Here is a 26,994-nt window from a genome sequence, read left to right as displayed (position 1 = left end):
AAAGCGTTGGATAGCGTACAGGTAAAAATTACTATTCCCACTCCAGTGGGTGCAACAGTAGGAAAAGTGTTTGATAGTGCAGGGTTGTGGTTCCCAAAATGTGCGCCGCGGCGCCCCGGTGCACCGTAATGAGGTGCCAGGGGCGCCGCGCAGACTAGGATGACCAAAGGTCCGTAAATTCTGTCATTCTGGCCATCACAGGGAGCAGTGCTGCTCCCCTGTGAGAGGCCTAGCCCCTGCTGCTGGAGGCGCCTCGCACTCCTCCAGGAGCACGAGAGCAGCCCCTCCCGCCCATTGTCATTCAGTATGCTGCTGATTGCCATTACTGAATGTCAATGGGGCAGTCTGGTGGTGTGACACCATGTGGCGGCCTCCTCCTGCCTCAGTGTACAGAAGGGCATTCTGTACGATAAAAAGTAAAACGCCCATGCTGCAACGTTAGAAAACACTTCATTCAAAGAAGCCTGTAAAATAAGTTTAAAAGAACGGGTTATCGTTCTCTCACTGTCCTGTCATTTTAGAACTGAATTATTTTCAATATTGTATTCAACAAAGCCATGGTTGCTCTTTTTTTTTTTTTTTTAAGGAACTAGCAACCATTGACAAAGCCAATAGTCCTGGCTTGTTGAGGTGTAATGATACTTGCTGTATTATATATCTGGATGCAATGACAGAGACAACGTAATACCAGTGAGGCGGAACACTATGCTAAGAGCAGATTTCTAGCCTAGGTGTTTTAAGCTGCGCTCTCAATTACGTCAAACACCCCCTTTGAAAAGACCCCCCAGTTTTTTTACACCGCTTAAAGCCCTGGAAACAACACCATATTACAGTAACCTCACATCCTTGCACTGTGCATCATGCATGACTCATGCCTTCTGCGTTTTCAGTCTGCCTATGTGCAGGGGCATAGTGAACTCTCCACCTCCCCACCCCTTGCTGTAGTTCATTCTTGATGGGACTCTTATGCCTGCAACTCTGCAAACAAAGGCTCAGCTCATAATGTGAAAAGGTGGGTGAGTCAATAAGTGAAGGAATGTCTGAATGGCTGGATGGATTACTGAAAGGATGAATGTATGAATGAAAGGGGGAATGGATAGATAATGAAAGGATGGATGGATGAGTGAATGAATGGAAGTATGGATGAGAGAAAAGGTAAATAGATGGATGTATGGGTGGAAGGGTAGATGTATGGGTGGAAGGGTAGATGGATGGGTAAAAGTGTGGATGGGTGTGTGAAAGGATGGATGGATGAGTGAAAGGGCAGCTGATGGGCGAGTGAATTGGTGGATGGGTGTGTGAAAGGATGAATGGGTGGATGAATGAAAGGGTAGATGATGGGCAAGTGAATGGGTGGATGGATGAATTGATAAGTGAAATGGTGAATGGATGGATGAGTGAAAGGGTGGATGCAAGGATTGATGAGTTAATGAAAGGGGGTAGATGGACAAAAGGATGGATAGATGAGTGAAGTGAAAGGGTGGATGGATGAGAGAATGGATGGCTGGATGAGTGAACGGATGGTTGGATGAGTGAAACAATGGATGAGTAATAGGATCAATGGATGGATTCATGAATGGATGAGTAAATGGGTGGGTAGATGGATGGATAAGTGAAAGGGGGATGGAGAGAGAAAGGGAGGATGAATGACTGAAAGGGTGGATGGGTGGAAGGATAAATGACTGGGTAAATGGATGTGTAAGTGAATGGGTGGATGGATGAGTAAGTGAATGGATGGCTGGGTGGAAGAGTGGATGCATGGATGATTGTACAGATGGATGGGGTGAAAGGGTGGATAGATGAATAATAGATGGATGAGTGAAAGGGTGGATGGAGGGATGGATGAGTGAAATGATGGACGAAAGGATATACGGTGGATAGGTGTGCAAATGGTTGAATATGTTTGGATATAGATGGGCACACAGATGGAAGGACAGACCTTTTTAGTGTAAAAATAAGGCTGGGGATACTGATTACGACAGACAAAACTCAATGTTCCATTTTCTCAGAGCGGGTCTCAGCACCAAAAGATACTGAAAGCAGCAGCTGGCATAAATAAGGGTTTGGGACCAGGCACTCTGTTTGGGAAAAAACGATGGATTGCGATGCAGCCAAAGTGATTGCCACTGGATGAGATTAATAATTCAAGCATTCAAACCAATATAATACCTTCATTGCGTCCCAAATACTTCAAGGAAGATAACAGGAGGTACACACCACCCACCCACCCACCGGTAAAAAAATGGTGGGGAGCCACGGCCAACTGCCGATTAGGTCAGGGGAGCCACAGGTCAAAAAAGTTTGGGAACCACTGGTGTAGGGGTTAAAATTACTATTCCCACTCCAGAGAGTGCAACAGTAGGGAAAGCGTTGGATAGCGAGTGGGTAAAAAGTACTATTCCCACTCCAGTGAGTGCAACAGTAGAGAAAGCGTTGGATAGCATACGGGTAACAATTACTATTCCCACTCCAGTGGGTGCAACAGTAGGGAAAGCGTTGGATAGCGGATCGGTACAAATGACTATTCCCACTCCAATGAGTGCATCAGTAGGGAATGCGTTGGATAGTATAGGGGGTAAAATTACTATTCCCACTCCAGAGAGTGAAACAGTAGGGAAAGCTTTGGATAGCATAGGGGGAAAAATTACTATTCCAACTCCAAAGGGTGCAACAGTAGGGAAAGCGTTTAATAACATAGATTTTTATTGTCACATACTTCTAAATAATGTTTATATTTAAATAATGTATAATTAATTTTTCAAATACATCAACATCAATAAAAAACAATTAATGTTTAATAAAACCAATTACATTTCAATAGTTTATTGACTATAAATTAACAACAAACACCAATAAATAATCATTATTAAATATTAATTACCAAATAATACATATTAAAGAATAATTTATTTATCATAACAATAAAATATTCTTTAAATTTACATCAATATTAAAAATTAAAAAACAATATACAAATTAATATTATTAGACAAAATTATGTTTAACAATTATTTAATTATTTTTTCTAGTTATTAAAAAATATTAACAAATTACAAATATTAATTGACAATTTAAAAAATAATTACCTATTAAAATAAATAATTACCAAATAATAATGATTTAATACATTAATTATGCATAACTAAAATGTATAAATAATTAAATTTTTACAATAAAATTACTTTCCACCCAATACCCCTATAAACCCACAACACGCTCAGGTACTAAAACATAACATTTAATTAAAATTAACATTAATTACCAATTATATAATTAATTTATCAATTAAAATAATTAATTGCCAATTAATAATTAATTAAAAAGTAAATTATGCATATTTTTTTATTAATTACAATTAAATTACTTCCCACCCTATTCCCCTATAAACCCACAACCCGCTACAGTACTAAAACATAACATTTAATTGAAATTAACATTACTTACCAATTATATAATTAATTGATCAATTAAAATAATTAATTGCCAAATAATAATTTATTACAAAATAAATTATACATCAGTAAATATTTTATTAATTACAATTAAATTACTTCCCACCCTATTCCCCTATAAACCCACAACCCGCTCCAGTACTAAAACATAACATTTAATTAAAATTAACATTAATTACCAATTATATAATTAATTTATCAATTAAAATAATGAATTTCCAATTAATAATTAATTACAAAATAAATTATACATCAATAAATATTTTATTAATTACAATTAAATTACTTCCCACCCTATTCCCCTATAAACCCACAACCCGCTCCGGTACTAAAACATAACATTTAATTAGAATTAACATTAATTACCAATTATATAATTAATTTATCAATTAAAATAATTAATTACCAATTAATAATTAATTACAAAATAAATTATACATAAAAAAATATTTTATTAATTACAATTAAATTACTTCCCACCCTATTCCCCTATAAACCCACTACCCGCTCCAATACTTAAACATATAATTTACTTATAAAAATGTTTATTAATATATAAAATTAATACACATATATTATTATTTATTTTAAATACTTAACTAAAACATATAACACATACATAATAAAAAACAAAAAGAATACAAATATCGATATTAGTGTCATCGGAATTAGTTACATCGATATATATGCTATCGATATTACTAACTTTGATATTACTTACATCGATATAAAGAATTTCGATATTCCTTACCTTAGGGTCGATATTCTGTCTAACGATATTCTTGACATCGATATTCTGCACCTTCGATATTTCAAACACGATATTTTGGTAGGTTGAAATTTAAAACTTCATATTTCTACTGTGTACCGAGAATATGTACAAACATGTACCCTGAAGCTATAGTTAAATGCAAACGCATAGTATGCCGTAAGTAAACTGTAGAGGCACGGAAAGTAGTTATATGGAAGCTAAATGTAAATATAATGTAAGGGATTGGAAGAATAAAACGGAGGAGCAGATACTACATATATAATGGAAACGTTTGTTAAGCGTACTGGTATTGGTGGGGAGGGGGGGTAAGTTTTACATTATGTGGGGAGGTGGGGAGGAGAAATGCGAGACATGGCCTGGCGGCCGTGAAAAGTGTGAAGCAGGGGGCGGGGGAGCGGATCCCTTTGAAGTCAGCTAAGCTCTCGGAGGCAGGAGGCTCGGGCAAGCGCGTCCACGAGCACCACATGCACTCGATGAAATCCGCGATGGTTTCAGAGCTTGGTTTAGCCTCTATATCTCTCGCCAGCAATGCGCAAGCGCATTGGCAGGTGAGACCTAAAAATGACCTCGGTATATCCGTGCCAACATTCTGTCATGGCTACCCGCTTCCATATGCCAGGTTGCCCTCCTTTATGCCAAGAATAGCCTCCAATGTGTTAGCACCAGCATTTTTCCACAAATGTTCCATATACCAAGACATACCACTAGTGTGCCAATACCAGTATTTTCACATGGGTGTTCATTATGCCAAGAAATATTTTTAGTGTGCCAGGGCCTGTATTTTCACGTGGGTGTCCATTATGCCATTTCTTCTAGTGTTTGCAAAGAGAAGGAGTTAGGCCCTGGGACATGGAGTGAGCTGGACCTTATTGATCAGAACAATACAAAAAAGTGCCCACACCAAACTATGGGCCCCATTGTCCGCCCGCCACCCTATTGGTATTCTGGACCGCCCGCCATAAGGGCGGGGGTTCCGTTGGGGGAATTAGGATGTGCCCGCCACAGTGGCAGGCACATCCTTCATTTTTAGCATTGTGGTGGGCGTTGCACTCTGCACCGCCCGCCACAATGCTAAAAATGCATTTTTGCATTTGCATATATGCTTTGTATATGCAAATGAAGGGGGTACCATAGGTACCCCCCCTGTGCACCCCCACCTCGGCCTTCACCATGGGGGCCCGCAGGGGCCCCCAATAGCAACGACTGCATGCCTTTCCGTGGCGGGATCGCCGCCGCGGAAAGGCACCTATACACACGCATGCTAATATGGCTGGCAGTGTCTGATAGACACCGCCACCATATGAACCCTTTTCCGCCCCGGCCACAAGGTGACCGGGGCGGAAAAGAGGCGGCGGTGTTTGCCTCCGCTGCGGTCCCCCCCGCCATTGTAATGTGGCTGGGGGGGAAAGGGTGGCGGGCGGGCATTTCTGTCGGGCGGATCGCCACCGCCACCATGGCGGTGGCGATCCGCCCAATATCATTATGGAGCCCTAATTTTCAAGCTATTGACTTAAGAACCAAACCAAAAATGTCTTTTAAGTTTTTCCGGGTACTTTTATTTATACCCTTTTGACTTTTCAATTCTTTTTATAAACTCTTTTTGTCACATTTGTGAACGAAAAAGAAACAATTATCATTCAATACTATTTACAATAATATACAACACACTTTACAAACACATATAGATAATACATGACATGACTAGTGGAAAAGTAAATACAAAACATACATCCTACATACAATACAAACGATACATCTTAATGCGTTTGCACTCTAATGAATGAATCAGTATTCAAAAATAACTTAAAGACAAAGTCAAAAAAGGAGACAACTTCACCAAACGGTGACCAATTGCAGAACTAGCAGCCGCTAGTTCATACACTCAATGATATTACTCGCTCCTTTAATTATGCCGACGCGTTTCGAATCCAGGGAAACTAGTTCCTGGATTCTCACCAGGGCTCCGTCTCTTATCTGCAATAGGTGTAAAAAACAATAAAGTTTTATTTATTGATTGAATGTTACCTCTCTTTTCCCCCCCACAGTGCCACAACCGAGCAGCTCTATATATATACCTGCGTGAGTTAGGCTAACTTTTTTGCATTGTTCTGATTTCTTCTAGTGTGGCATTACCAGTAATTTCACATAGGTGTTAATTATGCCATTTCTTCTAGTGTACCAATACCAGTATTTTCACATGGGTGTCCATTATGCCAAGAATTACTTCTAGTGTGCTAGTGCCAGGATTTTCACATGGTTGTTCATTATGCCATTTATTCTAGTGTGCTAGTGCCAGTATTTTCACATGTGTGTCAATTATGCCATTTCTTCTAGTGTGCCTTCAAAGTGATTTTCACATGGGTGTTCATTATGCTAAGAATCACTTCTGCTGTGCCAGTGCCATTATTTTCACATGGTTGTTCATTATGCCATTTATTCTAGTGTGCTAGTGCCAGTATTTTCACATGTGTGTCAATTATGCCATTTCTTCTAGTGTGCCTTCAAAGTGATTTTCACATGGGTGTTCATTATGCTAAGAATTACTTCTAGTGTGCCAGTGCCATTATTTTCACATGGCTGTCCATTATGCCATTACTTCTAGTGTTTGTCGTACAAGGGAGTGATTCAGTTATGGGCTTTGGAGGCTGGAATCAGTACATGATTCATCTTAGAGGGTGCCTCCAAGACCATCAATCAAACCTTTCTTTGGTTAAAGGAACCAAACAGTTGTTCCTTTGGATGTCTATGGTTTGACCTGTTATAATTAATGTTTCTGAGCAAAAATGTACACTCTGGTGCATCACTCCTGGGTGCGTTATTCTTGTAAATCTAAATAGAATGAATCAATCTACTTCTTTTTTAGACTTTTACTTTTTTCATTGCTTGTTTGTATAAAATAACGTTTGACACGGCAACATTGTACATGTAGTGACAAGATTCACAAACACAAATGACAGGGTACAACACGTGTGTGGAGAAAAAACAATACATAACATCACTTGTTGAGTATATGCAGAGCATTAATCAAGGAACATACAACAAAACACATACAATGACATGTCTAGTGTCCTTCTTTCTCGTACTGGTGGGACAATGACGTTTGAAAAGAGCTCATTTTTTGATCGGTAATCGATGGAGGGAGCGCAGACTGGGTTACGATGGGGAGCGGGAAGGGAGATTCAGGATAAGGCATGCCGCTGTGTTCCGCACCACCTGGAGCCTGGTAAAAAGGCTTTCATTTATTCCAACCAATAAGGCATTTCGGTATGCAACGGTTACCACACATTTTTTACAACGCGGTACCGTTACCACGCAACTTTTACCATGCAGGTCGTTACAACGAAATACGCTGGGGGGCGCTCCAGGATAGTAAATACTTTAATTTACTATCCAACTCCTTTCCCTAGAGTCCACGGGGACTGGAGTTGGAATAGTAAATTAAATAATTTACTATCCAGTGCCCCTCCACGCAAGTCGTTGTAACGACTTTCGTGGTAAAAGTAGCGTGGTAACGGTACGCGTTGTAAAAGTACGCGTGGTACCGTCATACATCCAGGCATTTCCATAGTGGAGGTGACTTACTATCAGAGCTTGGTCTAAAGTTTTCCTGGCCTGTAGAGGGGTCCACTGAAACACCTAAGCATATCCATGAGACCAAAACATGTTCCAGAGATGCTTTTAATGTGCTTGTTCATGGATAGATTTTTCATCTAAGAGGCCTCCTAAATTCTTTACATATTTCTTTAGGACCAGACTGAGTGGGATTTCCCGAATAAAAGGATCTCCGTCTTATTCATGTTAAACTGCAAAAAATTTGCAGTCATCCATGAGGTGACTTTTAGCATAAAATCCTTGAATTTAATTTTTGTGAGGGCCGAGCTAGAATCCATAGTGATGACCAGTTGCGTGTCATCAGCATACGAGATGGTTTCAAAGCTACATGACCGAATGAGTTTTGCCAGTGGGGCCACATAAATATTGAAAAGCATGGTGCTCAGAATTGATCCCCAGGGCACCCCTTTTTCAAGGACCATGGGTTTTGAGTACTTTCCCTGCTAAAGAGAATGGAAAGTTTTATGGCTTTGCCGGTATTACCAATCTCCCTCAGTCTTTGAGCTAAAATTTGATGGGTGATGGTATCAAAAGCCGCTGATAGATCCAGGGTAACTAGCAGAGCCGAGGTTCCCTGGTCAGTGAGGCAATCACATGAGGGAGGGCAGGGTCCAGTGGGGAACCAGTTTTAATTGTGTTTATTTGGACTAGGATTTGATCCGCTGTAACAGGATTGAAAAATTCCAGTGTGGGAGATAGAGAGTTAGTCTTGACTTCCTGAGGCTCCAAAGTCATTGGTTTCATGCTATTTGCAAGAGGAATGTAGATGTTGTGAACTTTTTGCTCGAAGTGCACTGCCAGATGGTCGCAATGTAAATAGGATGCGGATCTTATAGGATTGCAGCTGCTTGGATTCGTGAGTTCCGTACTGATTTTAAAGAGCTCCTCGGAGGAGTTTTTTGCAGAATTGATTCTCTCGGCTATGTGAGTCCTTCTAGCAAGTATTTTAGGAATTTCCTTAAGACTGTTTTGTAAGCGATTTTCCTTTCTTCTGATTTGGATTTCCTCCAGTTACGTTCAATTTTCCTAAATGCGGATTTCTCCTTTTTTAAGGATTCGGAGTACCAGGGTTCAGGGGGGTTTCCCTTTCCGTTTTTAGATACTTTTAGCAGGCCAATGGTGTCTAAGGCCTGTATAAATGGGTCTTCAAAGGCTTTTAGTGCATGACTGGTGTCTTTGTAGTCAGATACAATACGAGGAGTAAAGGCAGGGAGAATGGTGGAGGGAACCACCCTTCTCCAGGGTCTCGTAAGTTTCAATGTATCACGGGTGGCACCCTCAGGTTTCCAAACATCCAGGAGGAAATCTACAAAGAAGTGGTCGGTTCACTCCTGGGCAACTGGAGAGTTCAATTCTAAGTTGGTGTCTCCTGTGAATAATAAATAGAGAGTGTGCCCGGCTACATGTGTCTGCCAAGAGGCGGATGGTATCCGGATCAGCTTGAGTATCAATATGATAATTGAAATCCCCCAAGAGCAGAACATTTTCTGCTGCTAAGATCTGTGGTGCTAGCCGTTCAATGAGCTTCGTACTGAAATCACTTTTTCACTGGGTGGGCGATAGACCAGTACCCCCGTCCAAATTAGGTTAATTGAGGCTTTTAATTGGAATATTATCATTTCCAACTCAGGGGTAGAACAGGAGTCCAGAGTGTCCACTCTTAAAGGATTTTGTGTCGCAAAAGCTACTGTCCCTCCCTTTTTGAGCTGTCTGTCGCACCTGGTTACAATATAGCCTTCAGGAAACGCTATAGCGATAGAAGGGGGGGAAGACAAAGTTAGCCAGGTTTCAGTAATGAAACATATGCCTGGCTTTGTTGAGTCTAAGAGATCCCAAAGTTCTGAGAGATGCTTAGGGATGGAACGTGCAATGCAGCTGAGGGGGGATGTGACTGTCCTTCTCCAGATTAATGCTATTGCTACTAACTGGGGATTTGCTAGTTAAGGGGTCATATACTGAGGGCCCAGGGCCCTATACCTGGCTAAAGGGATGTTACAGGCCCAGGAGAACTTGCAGGTGTTGCATTGCCAATGGTCTATTTTATCTGATAGGTGAAGTTTCTCTCCACAAGAGATGCCGAGAGCGTGCCTTCCTATCTCTGTCAGTTCCAAACTTGAGTATGGTTTATGAGACATGATTTACCCAAAAAGATGCAGACTTCCTGGTGACTGGCGGAGTCCAGGCGCAGACTGGTGCAGACAAGCTTGCCTTTGGCGTACCTTTGATGCGACCGCTGCACACGAAGGCGCATAGTGGAGCCCAGGAAGATCTTAGTAAACAGACTAGAACGTCAGTTGCCCAAAATGGCAGCAGCTGATGTCCCGGAGGTTACCTTTCAAGAGTTTGCTCCCTCAGCTCAAACGGCACCCAAACAGCGCGGCGGACCAGAGAGCAGCCCTGGAGGAGGAAGTAAAGGTAGGAGGCAAACTGAGAAAGCTAAAAGCTGAAAGTGCAAAGCTGCTGAGTTCTGTATTTAAAATTTTAAAATGCTGGTTAAAAGGATTAAAATACAGGGAAAAAGCTTTCAATTTAGTACTTGCGGAGAGTTACCAGTTGCATTGAGTTCTTGAGTTTGGCTCTCCTCTTTTGGGCTGGACTGAAGCAGGTGTGCTCTTTCTATCTTACAGTTCACTCAGACACTCTCCTTATGGGCACCACCTGATTCACTTTTGAGTATAAATATAGGGTATCCCTGAATTTTACTTGGAACCTGGGGATATGAATATGTTAAAGGTAAAAGTGTAATACTGGAAACATTCAATCAGTTATCATTGTTACAGTGGTGGAGTCACGTCAACATACGTTGCAACCCTTTATAATCAATTAATGGGCCTTCATCAGGACAAACATAACTCAGTTGCGAAGTCTATCTTAAACTTTTCTAAATGATTTACTTACTGGCTAAGGGCCTAATTACGAGTTGCCTGTGGCTTAAAAGGGGGAATAACTGACCCAGAAATACAAAATCCCTCCCCCAAACTCCAGGTATAACAAGCATAAAGCCCTGGAATTGGTGATAGCTATGCAGATCCAGGATTAATTATCCTTTTCCTTTTCTGCAGTGGTGGCCGTCATGGCTCGTGGGTGGCAGGGTGGGTGCTGGAGGTCCGGGGGTGGGGGAGGGTTGAACGGGGTGGGGTATATGAAAAAAACATTTAAAAAACGAAACACCCAGGCTTACCTGACCAATCACAACGCTGCATTGCAGCGTTGTGATTGGTTTTGAGTATCCTGGTTCAAAGCTCAACCAGGGAATGGGCATGTTCTCCACGCAGGCGGTAATGCAGCCTGCACGGAGGACGTGGAAAGTGCATATGACTGGTTTGGGCCGCATTTTATGTTTCTACTACACACTGCTTAAAAGCATTGGGGCAACGCTCTTCTGTCCTGGAAGAGGAGCTGCCACTGCTTTTCTGCATGGATCCAAAGACTTTTCTTCTCCATTTTCCATCTTCTCTAAGGTGGTGATACGTAGGTGCAGGGCCAATGCGTATCACAGGCTGAGGTTCAGGGGGACAGGAAGGTACCAGGAGCAGGGCAGATTCATGGCTGCTGGAGCGAAGCGTTGCTTGTTCCTACCATGTTGTAGGATGTATCACAACAAGAAAGGGGATTGAGGCTTTAAATGCCGCACCACAAGTCAGGTTCCCAACAGTTACTCAAAGCAAGGGTGCGAATGGTCTGGGCTACAACCCCTTAGAACCCAATTTAGAACAAATGAATTTGTTCTATATATCTTTTTACACAAGTTGACCTCGCACACCAAAAGGCTGTATAGCAAACACAATGTTAGTATTCAATCGACATTCATTTTATGCATAAGGTAAAGTCAAACTGTTCTCCCAAAGAATTGGTACAAGTCAATTTTTCTTCGTTTTGTTCTCTTTATTAGTTGAAACACTCGCAGATAAAAAATAGCCAACGCGTTTCGTCCGAAACCGGACTTCTTCAGGGCTATATTTAAAAGATACAAAAATATATATTACAATGTGTCAATACATACAATGATTCATAAAAAGTTTTTTTATCAAAACATACTACTGTTAAATTCAAGGGATCATTTACGGTGCACCAGACTGATTAAATATATACAATTTGTGAAAAAAGGACTTGATCTGGTTATCCACATTCCGGGGAGAACATATGCTGTAACGGAGCACTTGGTAGGCCAAACAGACACTAATGTATAAACAGAGTTTTAAAGGGAGCAGTGTCTACTGGGTTTGAAAACACAATACACAACACAATGTTTTTATGAAAGCTCAATAGTCTCCAGTTACTGTTCACTCTCAAGAGTATAGAACCAACAATGCCTGCTGTCTCTTCATTATGGGCTACATGATAACAGTCAATTGCAATTCTTTGTATCCAATACAAAAAGTCCGCAAATCATAACGTTCATATTTCAAGTTCCTGTATAAATACAGACGACGTGGCATGTTGTAGGATGTGGTCAGGTGTGGTACACCTGTGCCAGCTGCCTGTCTCACATCCAAGGCTGGTGTTACCTGGTCCAGATGCCCACCTGGTAAAACTAAGTCTAGTGTACCTGCATACGGTAACTGTGATTGTGGGAACACCTGCACCTCAGTCTCATCCACAGCAGAGTTTCCCCAAGGACACTGTTCTGGCTGACTCAAAATGAGCGCCTAACTGTGTATGGAATTATTATCTTTACTGATAAAGAAAAGGTTTGTTATGGATTTGAGATCTGTTAGCTTGATGTATCCCAAATGTGACTGTGTACTTGGAGTATAGTATAGATTTTCATTGCACTGACAGCACACAAAAGAACAGACATCCACTTCTGAGCAAACGCTATAGTGAACAATCCATTGTGCTCTTTAAATCTGTTTATGTCACACTTGCACCAAACATCAGGTAATACAACTGCACCTGTATCTATCACAGATGAAGCTAAAGGGCAGGAAGGTGACATCCCCTGACATATTCCATGGTGGCCAATGGCTGAAGAGATACTTCCCGCATGAATGCTTCCGCTCAATCCCTTGATCACTAGTTTATACATCCATGATGAGTGTGGGGGTAACACTGGAGCTGGGGGCTGGTGTGTGTGGGGGTATGGGTGGTGTTATCCTCCTTAGAAGGTGTGCTCTCTTCTCACAGTCCACTCTTGTCTCACCCCAGGGCACAGCATGTTCCAGACCTGCAGTGAATTTGAGATCCTCAACGCAGTCAGCCAGAAAATTTTCCATGCCATAGAGGAGAAGGAGTGCTGCGGCCCCCTGCTGGACGTCAGAGTGTACGACAACTCCCAGAGTCACGTGCTGCACCTCCTCCTCCCCTCGAATTTCTGTAACTGGACGGTGGAGGTAAGTTACCTGTCAGATGCCTCCTGTGGTAGAGGCAGAACTCCATGCTCATAACCCAAAATACATGTACCAAGATTTATACCTTTGGTGTTAAGCAGTGACATCAAATGTTGTCAAAACAGCAGACTCTGGTAATAAGCAGGTCCTCGGAAGCTTGTTTCCGGTCCAGGGAAGGCATGGCTTGGCAGTTCGGGCTGGACTGTTCCCATGAGGCACAGGGTCAGACTGATTTGCATATGGCCATGTCTGAACTAGGGTAGTGTGGAGTGCAAAAAACGATGGATTTAGGCCCAGATCTCTGTCCTGGGGTGAATGTAAGACATTGTTCTGCATTCTGTCCATCAACTGTGGTTTTTGCACCTCCTCCTCGCAGCACATTACTGCAGCTGGACTGAAGAGGTAAGTTACCAACCCAGAGGCCTCCTGTGGTAGAGGCAGAACTCCAGGCTCATCACCCAAAATACATGGGCCAAGATTGATACCTTTGTGGGTAAAAAGTGAAATCTAGTTTTGTCAAAACGGAAGAATCTGGTGATGAGCGCCCATGGGGTCCAGTAGTGGTGGCTGGCAAGGCTCACGGGTGGTGGGGTGGATGAGTGAATGGGGCTGGGGGGGACCAGGGGCACAATGTTAAATAAATTAAAAAATACACTTACCTTCGCTGCTGCTCTCCTCCCTCTCGGACTCAGGAAACACAGCCAGGCTCCCCTGGCCAGTGTTGTGATTGGTGCTGTGGTTCGACACTCAGTCCGGGACTGGGGGCCTGGGCATGTTCTCCACGCAGGCTGAAATGCAGCATGCTTTAACTTTACTATCAAGAGTAGAAACCAGCCATAGTCCTTGAACTTAGGTGGGGTTTAGAGAAAGGAACAGAAAATTGATCTCTCTGACTCAAATAAAGTGTCTTTGAAACAGGAGGATTATTAAGTTCTTTGTTATCTTATCATATTTTATGTTAGCTGCCATTTCTAATGCGCATTGTCGGTCTCTAGGCACAAGGAATGCTAAAGGTAACAAGCTAGCAGTATCTAAGAAAAAGAGATATCTTGTGAGAACAGCCAAAATTTCAAGTTCTTTCTAAACTTAGACCGATAATTTTCTCAATGAAGGAACAGTGGCAGTAAGTTCCAGAGTTTTGGGACACCTATAGAAACACTTTACCCTCCAGACCTGCTCTAACAAACTCTAGGGATCTTCAAGGAAATTCCTCTTAAACAAGTGGAGGAACTTCACTTGGTAGTTTTTTCAAATATGTTTTTTTAGGAACGCAAGTCCATTGCCGAAGAGCACCTTATGCATCAGGTACAGTACCTTGAACTGAATTCTCTGTCTCATAGGAAGACAATTCAGGTTTTTTAAGATTGATTTAGCCTCTGTCTACCTAGAAAGTCCAGCCATAAACTTGGCTGCCACATTTTTAAGTAGTTTATTCCCTCTGTCATGGTCACTAGGCTTAAGCATAGTCTAAACGTGAGCCAATAAAAAGGTCTAACTACAAAGAATTTAATTCACTGAATTAGGGATGACAAATTACATTTGAATTAAACATTTCACCCCATTAAAGGGATGTAGGGGCCCAGTCTGGTCGGCCAAGATGAATCACATATCAATCCATCCATTCACAACGAAGACCTTTGTTTTATTTGCATTGAATTTCAATTTGTTGCGCACCAGCCAAATCCAGATAAAGGATACAGTGGAAGACCCTGCACAGCCATCATTGTCTAATCTGAATTATAACTCTGTGTCTTCGGGGTACATAAATGCTGTCACCCCCGTTTGCATGAGTGCATAGGCCAGCGGTATTATAGATACTTAACAGATGTGGGAGCAGTGCTGATGCAAGACAAACACCGGAAATGGAGTGGAGACGGCTCAGAGTAATAAAAGAGGGAGCGTTTTCTAAGTTTGGTGGAAGTGATTTCAAGGTTGTTGTTTCCCCTGTCGAAAAGACCTTTCTGACTCACAGTATCTTTCGCGCATTGGGACTTGTGCTTTTGCAGTTGCATAGCCTCTGATTTTGCAGATCACAGGATTTGCATCTGCAAGAGCACTTTGTACAACTGGGGCTAGAATCTTGGATGGCACTGGGTTAATTAGATACAATTCAAGCTTTTCCTATTATTAAGTATGCCAATGTACATAGGCATGGTAGAACTCTGGCTGGACTCCACATGAAATCATTTGTTCTGTTGGATGACACCAGCTTTAGCATTTCCACTCACTGGTCAGTTTGCAGTCCTTGGTAAGATCCAGTGTTGAGAGAGACCATCAACTGGTCACTGTGAAGACATGGAGGACAGAGAAGAGTTGGGATTTGTGAGGAATCCCCAGGTTCCTTACCCTTGATGAGGTTCATAGAGGGGATACAAGGTCTGGGTCCTTTTGAAGGATGGAAAAGGCAGAAGAGGTCAAAATCCTTCATAAATTATCTCCCTTTGCATGAAATAGTTCTGTCTGTTTTTGCTGAACTCCGTAATGCCAGTTGCCAGAATGTTGTCCTCAAATATCAACTAGGCCTGAGTAGTAAATTCCGTTCCGTTCGCGGAATTTGCAGATTTTGGGTAATTTCGCGTTCCGCGGAGAACACGAAATTGCCTAAAATTGTGCGTTCCGTGACTTTGTGAACTTTTTTACTTGTTCGCGTTTTCAAATGCATGTTCGCAAGATATTTCTACCCGAGCACGCAAACAGCGACTGCGAACAGTAAAAAAGCGTCGCGAACAAGCAATGCCACATGTTCGCAGAGTTTCGGCGTGTTCGCAGAGAATTTTTACAGTTTCGGGGAGATTTGCAAATTCCGCCCACCCCTAATATCAACCTTTCCGATCCTGAGTTACTATTTAAAATACGAAATGTGTACTGTAATGTCAAAACACTCAGAGACTAATGATCTATCGAGATGGCTAACCTAAATCTTTGGGGGTCACATTACTCCATATCTGCTCATTACTCCAGTGTTCAGTATAAATTAAATTTTTGACGATGGGAACAAAGTTGCTACTCCTATGTAATTGATGTGTTTACAACTACAATCCTAGCTGGAAGTCTACTCTCCCACATCTGGGTGTCTGATTGGTTACATCGCCAAGAACTGGGAGGCCTTCTCGATCAGCTTCTCCATCCTGAACGTCGCTAAAGAGGAGGTGCTGCGGGTCGTGGGTCCAGGCTTCGGAATGGCTGCTTTCAAAGATATCAACTTTGAGGTATGTTTATAGGGTGGTATCTATCAATGAGACTTCCTGTGCTAACCATAGAGTTCAAAGAGAAGCCTTCTGTTGTCTAAACACTATAATCAAAAGTCATGTGCTAACCATAGAGTTTAATAACCATAGAGTTTAAAGAACTCTGATAACCATAGAGTTTAATCTGAAGCTCTGTTCTGACCATAGAATGAGATGAGAAACCCAACACCAAGTCTATTGTACTCCAGAAAGGGCTTGTCAACTCCTACAATGTCCATATATTCCAAATAGTCTGATTCCAACCATATGTAAACACACAGAGTCATAAAGCACTGATATTGTGCGATTTCGCATTACTATACACATGTTTGAGTAATATTGAGGCAACAAACAAATGTATGTGGAGAAGTGTGGCTCACTGGTTAGAGCAGGCAGACCCTGAAGCAGAGGTCAGACCCGGGACCAGGGTTCAATTCCCGACGCGGCAGGGTCTTGAGCTCAAATATCCACGGACTCGATAATTCTCGCTTCGGTGCCTGACCTAATCATGGGTTCACACTCTGCAACTCTGGGCATTAAGCTTGCTTAATCTCCACAAGGGCCCCCCCGCGGCGGGATGCCTGGCTTTCACCTTGGGGATGCCCTGTAGGGGCTATCTCACAGGGAAAAGCCAGGACGGGTTCCCAAGGCAAGCGCGGAGATACCCCTTCGGGGGTCGATTCAGGCGCTATATAAGAAACATAATAATAATAATAATAATATGTGCAGTGATGTCATCCGACAAAGTTATGTGCAATATCCAGGACATCAACGAACAAGGGTGTGTGCAATAAACCCACATACACTATATTTGGAAGCAGAATAGAAAGTAAAGGCTGATAATATGTTGGAATGTCCCGCTTTATCTCTCTACGAACAAGCCAAGAGGGCAGGCTGGATAGTAACACATTGGAATGCACCACTTTATCAGTATTGAAACATGCCAAGGAAATACTACCTGATAACACATTGGAATACAGAACTGTATTCCAATGTGTTATCAGGTAGTATTTCCTTGGCTATTCGAAAATCAGAGGGTAAAGTTACTCAAAAGTGTAGACTTACATGTCTCTACCCCAATGAGGATTCTCACTATAGTAATGCATAGGGAAAAGTAAAGCAAAAAAGGTTATTTAACTAGAAAAAAGTTAGTAAGAATGTTTTTATGTTAAACATTCATGTAAATTAATTATATATTTATTTAAAATGGAGGACAAAATTAACTGCATTACAGCACTATTAACGTAATCCAAACGGCGATACAGAACAGGTTCTGCCCGGTGCTCATCAGATCCAGAAGAAGCATCCCAACACTAATCGTGCATGTTAATGCTCTAAAGAATCAGGGTCACCTTTGCAGGTGATTTATCAGCCTGCTTACTCCGCATTGACCTCAAGATGGCGTGGAAGTTCAGCCACATACTTCCTCCCGCCCCGGACACCTTATATTGTTGGTAAAAGTTATATGGGTGTTCTGGGTACCTTTGGTGGAGGCTCCCTGGGTCCCTCTGTTAGCGGCCGGAGGGTATACTACGCCACGACAGATGCAGGCAGTATCGGGTGGGTGGGGGGAGTGGTTTTTTAAGGTATTTGGGAGAAAGTGCCATCTTTCTTGCATTGGTATGCCCCCACTTTTTTTCTGAACTGCTGATGTGATTTGACTGAGTGTGCCCTGGGTTCCTGCCAACCAGGTACAAAGGGCCTGTGTTTCTTCCCTAAAACTATGTTGAAACTAAAACACAATTGGCATCTCTGGCCACCTATCAGCCCCTAGTAAATGGTACCCTAGGTACCCAGGGCATGGTTACCAGAGAAGACCCCTAAGGGTTGTAGCACTTACTGTGCCACCCTTAGGGCCCTGTTCCATGACACCCACACACTGCCTATGCAGGCTGAGTGTCTGAGTGCAGAACTAAACAAAGAGTCGACATGGCGCACATCCCTGGGTGCCATGCCCACAAGACCCACTGTCCTGGCATACTTCAGTCATCCCTCTAGCTGGGTGCCCTATGCCAGTGGTGTGGGCACAGGTGCAGGAACCCTGTGCCCCTACAGCACCCAGGGCCATTCCTGGGCACTGTAAGTGCAGTGATGCCATTAAGAGTATATGGTGCTGGAAGTTGGTCATTACGAACTCCACAGCACCATAACGGCTACACTGAAGACTGACTTTGTACCAAACTTCTCAGGACATCAAACCTGCACTGATGCCAGTGCCGGATTTAATGAAAAATGCACCAGAGGGCATCTTAAAGATGCCCCCTGAAAACCTAACCTACAATCCACGTCTGGGCTGAGTGGCTGTAGAGGCTGCCACAAAGGAGACATGTTGCTGGACCCCTGGGTGGAGAGCCCCCGCTCTCCTGGGCCTGCAACAATGCACATCCTTGGCGAGGTGCTAGGTCTCGTCCTCCAGGATGGGTAGGAGGAAGCTTCAAAGGCCTGCCACCTCTGTGAGCTTCTCCAGACCATTTCCTGACTCAGCAACTGGCCACCATCAGTTCTAACCCCCACTCTGGCGGGAAGATGGGTGGGAAAACCTACGTCAGGAAGGGGGGTGTGCCAGCCTGTGCCAACCCCACCCCTCTGGTGGGGGAGGCGAGGTGAAGCATGACACCGGGCTCCGGCCATCTTGAAGATGGGGAGCCCAGCCCAATCCCAGCTAGGCTCCTGCCCCCCTCCCACAGGATAGGAGCAGGCTAGAGGGCGTACCTACCCCAGGACAGGGACCTATTGGTCCTTGCCCTTGCCCTACCTGTAACGCCCCTACATTTAGTATTTAGGGGCACCCTGAACCTTCCTTCCTCAGATCCTGATAGGAAAAGAAGAAAGAATATCAAGAAGAAGACCCGCCGTGCAGCTGGTAACAACAGGACAACAACAACTGACTTGGCCCCAGCCCTACCGGCCTGTCGATCCTGGAACCTGCTCCTGCCTAATCCCGGCGACTCCTGCGGACTGCAACCTTGGGACACCCAGAGGACCTGCCTGCCTTGACCCTCTTGAAGATTAGGACTCCCATCAGCAGAGGTTCTGCTGCAACAACACCCCTGGTGCCAGCCAGGAAGCTCCGGACCAACCCACTCTGCACCCACCGAGCCTGGCCCGTGCCGAGTGATCCAAAACCACGAGGACGTCCCCCCGGTGACTGGGACCCGAAGTCCAGTGCCCAAAGACCCTCCTCAATGAACCAGATGATGCCTGCAGACTCACAACCCGGGGTCACCCCAACCGCGACCATCTGAGGGTAAGCTTTCCCGACACCCAAAGACACCCCTGCACCCGGCGCACTACAGCCCCCTGTGCCTTCCTTTTGGGTACCTACCTGTGCTCCAAGATCCCAACTTACCTCTCGAAGTGCTGGTCGCCCCTGAAGAGTCTCCGTCCCCGAGCCTGCAGCCTTTGTTCACTTTTTACCTTTCCCATTGAATAACATTGAGCGCCCAACGGCTCAAAAGCACCCTGCACCTAGCCGCCCGAGTGCCGCTGGCCGTGCAACCTTTGCCCTATCCTACTTCCCCATTTGCCCTGATCAAGTGACCAGGAGCCCAGCTCCCACAGCCCCGTGGCCTGCTAGCCAGCAGCCACCAACCGGAGGCCCCCTGACCCCCATTGGATTACATTGGGTCAAACTACCTCTGCACCCGGCCGCCCCTGAGGCACTGAGGGTGAACCAACTGTACCTACCTGACCCTGGAGGACCCGTGAGTCTATGCCCAGAACCTTAACTTCACCAGTCAAGTACTCACCTGGAAACGAGTAACTCACTTACTTGCCATTTCATAACATTGACTGGTTTGACTTGAAAAATCTTTTAAGTGTGAAGTTTTGGAAACTTAAAATATTCATATAAAATCAACCGAATGCCGGATTCTGAAGCACTCACCCGTGATCAGGAGTGAAGCCAGTACTGTACCTTGTAGCCCAGTACTGATCCGCAAAAGTAATCCTTACCGGGGTTACTAGTAACCTGTATTTTCTCCATAGGAATCCATTGTCTGCTTTTCTATGAAATTTCTTCTGTCTACTTTTGAAAACTTGAAATATTCTTTAAAAATCATACGAAATACTGAAACATAATTACTTACCTGTTTTAAGTTGAGACCCCAGTGCTGGACCTAGGAGCCCAGTACTGGATTACAAAAGTAACGAGATAGTACTTTACCTGCAACCTGAATTTTCACCCATTGGATAACATTGCCAGATTTTCATTGAAAAGTTTTTAAGTGTGAACTTTTAAAACAGCTTTTTATCCCTTAACCCCTTCGATGCTCATGACAAGCTCAGCTCGTCATGAGGTATACCTCTCGTGTGCTCATGACGAGCTGAGCTCGTCATGAGCACACCCATTTACATTAGGGCCCAGCACAGGAGGGGAATCTTGCACGCAGCGATGGTGTTAAAAATCACTGCAATAACTAAAACATTTTTACTAAACTGGTTTCAGCTTAGACCCCAGGACTGAATCTAGGATCCAGTCCTGGAACTACCAAAGTAATCTACCAAGTAATCCACTGTACTTATATGAGGAAAACCCATTGAACTCAATGCTAAAGTGTGTTAAGAATTGTATTGCCTACTGCAACCCCTGTACCTATTGTGTTTACAAAGTTTATTGCCTTTCTACAAAGTACTCATCTGAGACCTCTCATATTGAGAACAGTATATTTTGGTACCTGTTGGTTCTAAAAATAAAACCACTATATCGTTGGATATAAAAACAATTGGCCTAGAGTTCAGTTCTTGAGTGTTTGAAAACGTTTGCTGACTGAGTGGGTACAACAAATGCTTTACACTGTCCTCTGGTACTGCCGTACTGCTCGACCAAGCTACCACTTTAGAGAGTAAGGTCACACCAGGCTTTAACCTCTGTTATGCCTCTCGGGTTTGTGGACTCTGTACACACTGTACCTTATTCTGGTCCAGTATATATAGAGCCACTTTCTCACAGTATTATGTTTGCATTGTTTTTGTTCTTGCATACGCACAGAGTTCACAACCCGATCCCTCTGTTTTAATCCTCGCACATGTAGGTTTTGGGGGTAGATGACAACTAAATGGAATGATCCCTCGCTCAGGGATTTGACCATTGTCTCGTGGAATGTCAGGGGTCTACTTAATTAAGTGAAGAGGGGCGCCATTCATCGCCAAGCCAAAGGCTATGGGGCCGACATTTTCTTTCTGCAAGAGACACATTTGATGGGCACTAAAGCTCCCTGTCTTTCTAGATTTGGATACTACACTGTATTCATGCAGGGTTCACCAGGGGATCTTGTGGGACTGCTATTCTTATCCACTGCCGCATCCCCTTTGTACACACCAAACACTAGCTGGATCGCACCGATCGCTATGTCTTGCTTTATTGGTAACGCCTAAATCTAATGCCTAAATCTAGGAAGCATCTATGCCCCCCCACCTTTGGGCGCCACCTTTGTCGAACAGCTATCCCGTTTGTGGGGAGATCTCTCTGATGACTTGACACTTCCGGGAGGAGACTGGAATGACACCTTGACAGTAAAGGATAGAGCCCGTACATCAGGGCAGGAGCCCCGGTAGACAGATCCATGCTCAATTCATTAGCAACTACACTGGGCTAGTCAGACTTTTGGCTTGAATATCACCCCTCCGAGCTAGGCTACACATACATGTCCGCTGTTCATAAATCTTTGTACCGTCTGGATTACATGTTTGTCCCATGTGGATACGTTCATCGGGTCTCTAGTGTTTCACACCTTCCCAGAGGATAGGATAGGATAGGATAGGATGTGGATTTGTATAGCGCGAATTGTTGCCCGGAGGCGTCCAAGCGCTGAGAATACCAGATCCGACCCGAGGAGAGAAATACACAGAGGGAGGGGGGGGGAGTTAGACTGGATGAAATAGGAAAGTTTTTAGTTGTTTGCGGAAGGTCGTGAGATTGGAGTTGGATCTTAAATGTAATGGGAGGGCGTTCCAAGCCCTCGCCGCATTGTAGGAGAAGGACCTACCTCCAGATCTGGATCTCCTTACTCTCGGAGTGACTGCTAGGAAGGACTGGTCTGATCTTAGGTTCCTGTTGGGCCTGTAGTGATGGACTAGGTCCTGTGTAATCCTGGGGCCAGAGTTCCAAAAGGACTGGTGGGCTATGCACAAGGCTTTGAACAAAACCCTTAGGCGTACAGGTAGCCAGTGGAGGGAGAGTAGCCCGGACCTGACTGACTGTCTACGAGGGATGTCAAGTAGCAGACGTGCAGCGCAGTTTTGCACTATCTGCAACCTCCTCAGGGTGGATTCTGGGGCTCCAAGGTAGAGGACGTTATTGAAGTCGAGACGGGATTGGATCAGGCCTTGTACCGCAGCTTGTTTGGCTTCCATAGGAAGGAGGGGGAAGATTTTCCTAAGCATCTTCATGATGCCGAAGCAGGTGGCCGAGAGTTTGGTGGCTTGTACATCGAAGGAGAGAGATCTGTCCATCCATATTCCCAGACTTTTAATACTGTTTTTTGGGGTAGGTGGAGGGCCCATGCTGGGAGGCCAAAGGGTGGGCGGGAGGCTAGGGACCGAATTGCCGAGGACCATAAGCTCGGTTTTGTCCCCGTTTAATTTTAAGGATGATTGGGACATCCAGGATTTTACCTCCTCTAGACACTCTCTGAGTCCGCTCTGTACAGGTAGATTGGTCTCCTGTGTTAGGGAGACCACCAGCTGCGTGTCGTCCGCGTAGGAAATGATCTTGATCCCGAACGAACGGACGACATCAGCTAGTGGTCTCATGTACAGATTAAAGAGTGCCGGACTCAGAGAGGATCCTTGGGGGACGCCGCAGTTCAGGGGAATGCTGGTGGAGACTGAGTTACCATCGAACACCTGGAAGGATCTATCCTCCAGGAAAGACCGGAACCAGGACCATGCTTTACCCTTGATCCCGACCTGGGCCATACGGTCCAGCAAGGTAACATGGCTGACCGTATCGAAGGCCGCGCTGAGATCAAGGAGGATCACTGCCACTGATCCTCCTTGATCTAAGATTTTCCTGGCCTCCTCGGTGACCATGAGGAGGGCGGTCTCGGTCCCATGTTTGGGTCTAAAGCCGGTTTGGGTGGGGTCCAGAAGAAGGTGGGTTTCTAAAAAGTTGGTAAGTTGGAGGTTTATGTATTTCTCCAGGACCTTGCTCGCCCAGGGGAGCAGGGATATTGGGCGGTAATTGCTCATATCCGTGGGGTCTAGGCTGGGCTTCTTCAGCAGGGCCTTCACCATGGCCTGCTTCCAAACTGTAGGAACTGTGCCTGTAGAGATGGAAGTGTTTAGGACGTCCCTTAGTGTGGGTAGGGTAGTTTGAGCGGCTGCCATTATTATCTCTGGGGGGGCAGGGTCGTTGGGAGAGCCAGATTTGACTTTGCGTGCCAGAGACTCCAACAAGGTAAGCTCCAGTGGAGGAAAATGGCACAGCGTGGGTGATTGAGAGTTACGAACCGGCTCAGCCGGATGTGGAGCTGTAATGGGCGGAGGAGGGGTGATCAGGGGGAAGGCCGAGTAGATGGAACTGATTTTCTGATGGAAAAAGTCGGCGATTTTGTTGCAGTGGGAAACAGGTTTGTCCACTGGTAGGCTGGGGGGGGGTTTGGTTAGTTGATTAATGATTTTGAAAATTTCCTTCGGTTTGGATTTAGCAAGGACAATTTTTTCCGAGAAGTAGGCGGCCTGGGCTTCCTTAATCAGCCTTTTGTAGTTACTGATAGCTTCTCGGTAGAGGGTTTTATGTGCCGCTGAGTAATCAGTTCGCCAGCGTCTTTCGAGTTTCCTACAGCACCGTTTTTCCTCTCTCAGATTCTCCGTGTACCACGGGGCAGTTTTATGGAGGCGTTTAAGCGTAATTTCCTTTTTCGGGAGAGTGCTGTCGAGAGATTGGGAGATCCAGTTGACGTAGGCCAGGTAGGCTGGATCGGGGTTATCCGTGATAAGGGGTCGGGTCTCTGTAAGTGCATTGGTCCAATTATCTATCGCTAGATGGGACCAGGCTCTCTTGAGTCTTGAGGTCTCTCTGACTATTCCCCAATCCAGTGCCATCCAGTCCCAATCCAGTGCCTGCTCTTGGTACACTCCTACAAACCCCCATTCAGGTGGAGGATGTCTCCCCGGCACCTACGCGACACGAAGAATCTGGAGACTTTGTCTCTAGTGGTCTCGGACTATTTTGTACATAATGGAACATCGACTCCCTCGAAGTGTACTTTATGGGAAGCCATGAAGTCTACTATCTGTGTGGTAGACATCAGTTTCCGCGCCATGACTAAACGTAAACGATTGGTGCAACTAGTGGAGTTAGAGGACCACCAGAGAACCCTGGAGGCACAGTGCCTCACCGATGCAAACCCCGATCTTAAACATGCCTTACTACAGGCCCAACAGTCCCTACAGTGCCATCTTATGGGTGAGGCCACAGAAATTTTTCTGCCATCGCAGCACAGAATCTACCAATGAGTGGACAAATCTAGCAAAATGCTCCATAGGTTATGCCAAGCAGAAAAGTCCACTATCAGCGTCCTGGTGCTTTGCGACAACAGCAGTGCCTTGTGCTTGTCCCCTAAGATGGGGGCCGCTGAGTTTGCACGCTATTTCTCTTTGCTATATGCGAGCCAAGAGCAACTATCAGAGGCCAATTTCGATGAATTTTTGCAAGATATTCCCCCTCGCAGACTTACAGACTCTACACGGGACCAACTCGATGCTCTCATCACGGGGGACGAGTTCAGAGCCGCATTGGTGGCCATACATCCTGGACTCCTAGACCAAATGGCTTTAAAATGGAGTTCCTCAGACCGCACATGAATATACTGGGCCCACGCCTCCTCTATGCCATACAGGAGGCAGCCAACCAGTCCCAACTCCCTCTAGAAAGGTGGCATGCAGAGATAGTCCTTTTCTTAAAACCAGTGCACCCACCAGAAGACCCCGCATCATACAGACCTATCTCACTTACCAACTTTGAGCCTAAGCTTCTGGGAAAAGTCCTCGCTGACCACCTTAGATCCTGTATACTATATCTGATTCACCCAGATCAGTCTGGGTTTATGCCCCATCCCTCCACACACCATGACATCAGATGCATGCACAATGCTATAACTAGATCCCCAGAGCTTGGACGCTCGGCAGCTATGCTGCTTGCAGACATCAACAAGACGTTCGACTCTCTTAGCAGGGTGTACCTTTTTCGACTCTTAGAATCTGTTAATTTTGACCCGCGCTTCTTAACCTATGTAGTCCTCCTCTATACAGGGCTAACCGCTTCGATTCGAGTCGCCGGAAATCGATTGGCCCCATTCCCAATATATTGTGGTATGAGGCAGGGCAGCCCCTTATCAGCATTATTGTTTGCCCTCGCCGTGGAACCTCTGGCGCTGTGGGTATGTGGTGATCCGGTGCTCAAGGGCTTTGACTGAGATACATCTCGATCTGATCACATTGCACTATATGCAAACAACGTCCTATTCTTTTTGACAGACCCGTGGTTCACGGGCCCCGCATTCTATAGATCCTGCGTGCATTTGGTCAAACCACTGGGCTTCACACAAACCCAACTAAGTCTGTACTATTCTTGGTATGCGGACACCAGGTCCGTGAGAAGTGGGCTGAGCAGTTGTCACACGCTACCACTTGCTTTAAGTACCTCAGAAGCTTTGTCGCCCTGCTCATAGACCTCATGGGCTCGTAACATCAGCCTGCTCCTGAAAAGCCTTAAAGACAATACGGCAGTTTGCTCCTCTCTTCCGCTCTCATTATATGGGCGATCGGCAATTTTTTTAATGGTTTCCTTACCCAGAATACTCTACAGGCTGCAGAATTTCCCATACACCATACCGCAGGCTTGGTTTACCTGGGTGAATGCCGTACATAATAAATTTCTCTGGCATGACTGGGTGTGCGAGTGGCACTGAGCACGTGCACGCAGTCAACCTATCACAGGGGATAGCGTCGGCGGACAATTATGCCTACTACGTGGCCTCCCACCTACAAGTGGTCAATGAATGGTGGTACAATCCACCATCGGACCCAGCATATGCAGTGGATCATATGGCAATGGGGAATATTCCACTTCATGAACTCCTATATAGTGCATAGAACTTGGATTTTCTACACCCCCCCAGCAGCACTGTCATCCGACTATGGCGAGCTATGGACTGCCTGACAGATAAGTTGGCACGGCCGACTAACCCAGGTGACCCCGCCGCGGCACGGCACACTGTTGCGCTCGGTAACAGCACTTGTGGAATTCCGAGGGTGGGACATGGTGGGAATATCCACCCTTGTAGACCTAGTGCAAGGCACCGTTTTAAAGTCATTTCAACAGCTCCAGACGGAGTTTCAATCACACATGTCACAATTCTATAAATATCTGCAACTTTGGCATGCACTTAACCCCATACTGCGACAGACTGATACCTTGCCCGAATTTCATCTCCTAGAAGGTTGCCTACTGATTGATGGGTGACATAGGTGCTCACAAGATCCGCCAGTTATATCAAACCCTGACAACGCACAATGATACCACATTACACAAGACCAGAACAGCTTGGGAGGAGGACATACCAGACTTACCCGACAATGACAGGGCAGAAGCCATG

The 26,994-nt window shown here is 44.9% G+C and overlaps 2 protein-coding genes across 4 annotated transcripts in view; both read left to right on the top strand.

The window, feature by feature from the left end:
- LOC147678708 (phospholipid scramblase family member 5-like) overlaps window positions 1–26,994 on the top strand; it is a 250,081-nt gene that overhangs the window by 64,431 nt on the left and 158,656 nt on the right. The window lies entirely within an intron of this gene.
- LOC147678709 (phospholipid scramblase family member 5-like) overlaps window positions 1–26,994 on the top strand; it is a 106,974-nt gene that overhangs the window by 64,769 nt on the left and 15,211 nt on the right. For all 3 annotated transcript variants that reach the window (XM_086946161.1, XM_086946160.1, XM_086946162.1), the window contains exons 5-6: window positions 12,985–13,169; window positions 16,211–16,375. In XM_086946161.1, the coding sequence (XP_086802287.1) occupies window positions 12,985–13,169; window positions 16,211–16,375 (350 nt within the window). The remainder of the gene's footprint in view (window positions 1–12,984; window positions 13,170–16,210; window positions 16,376–26,994) is intronic.

The sequence above is a fragment of the Lissotriton vulgaris genome, chromosome 12 (assembly GCF_964263255.1).
Source record: "Lissotriton vulgaris chromosome 12, aLisVul1.2, whole genome shotgun sequence".
In the NCBI taxonomy this organism is placed as follows: domain Eukaryota; kingdom Metazoa; phylum Chordata; class Amphibia; order Caudata; family Salamandridae; genus Lissotriton; species Lissotriton vulgaris.
Note: the sequence above shows the minus strand (reverse complement) of the source record. Positions and strands in the feature narration are given on the sequence as shown.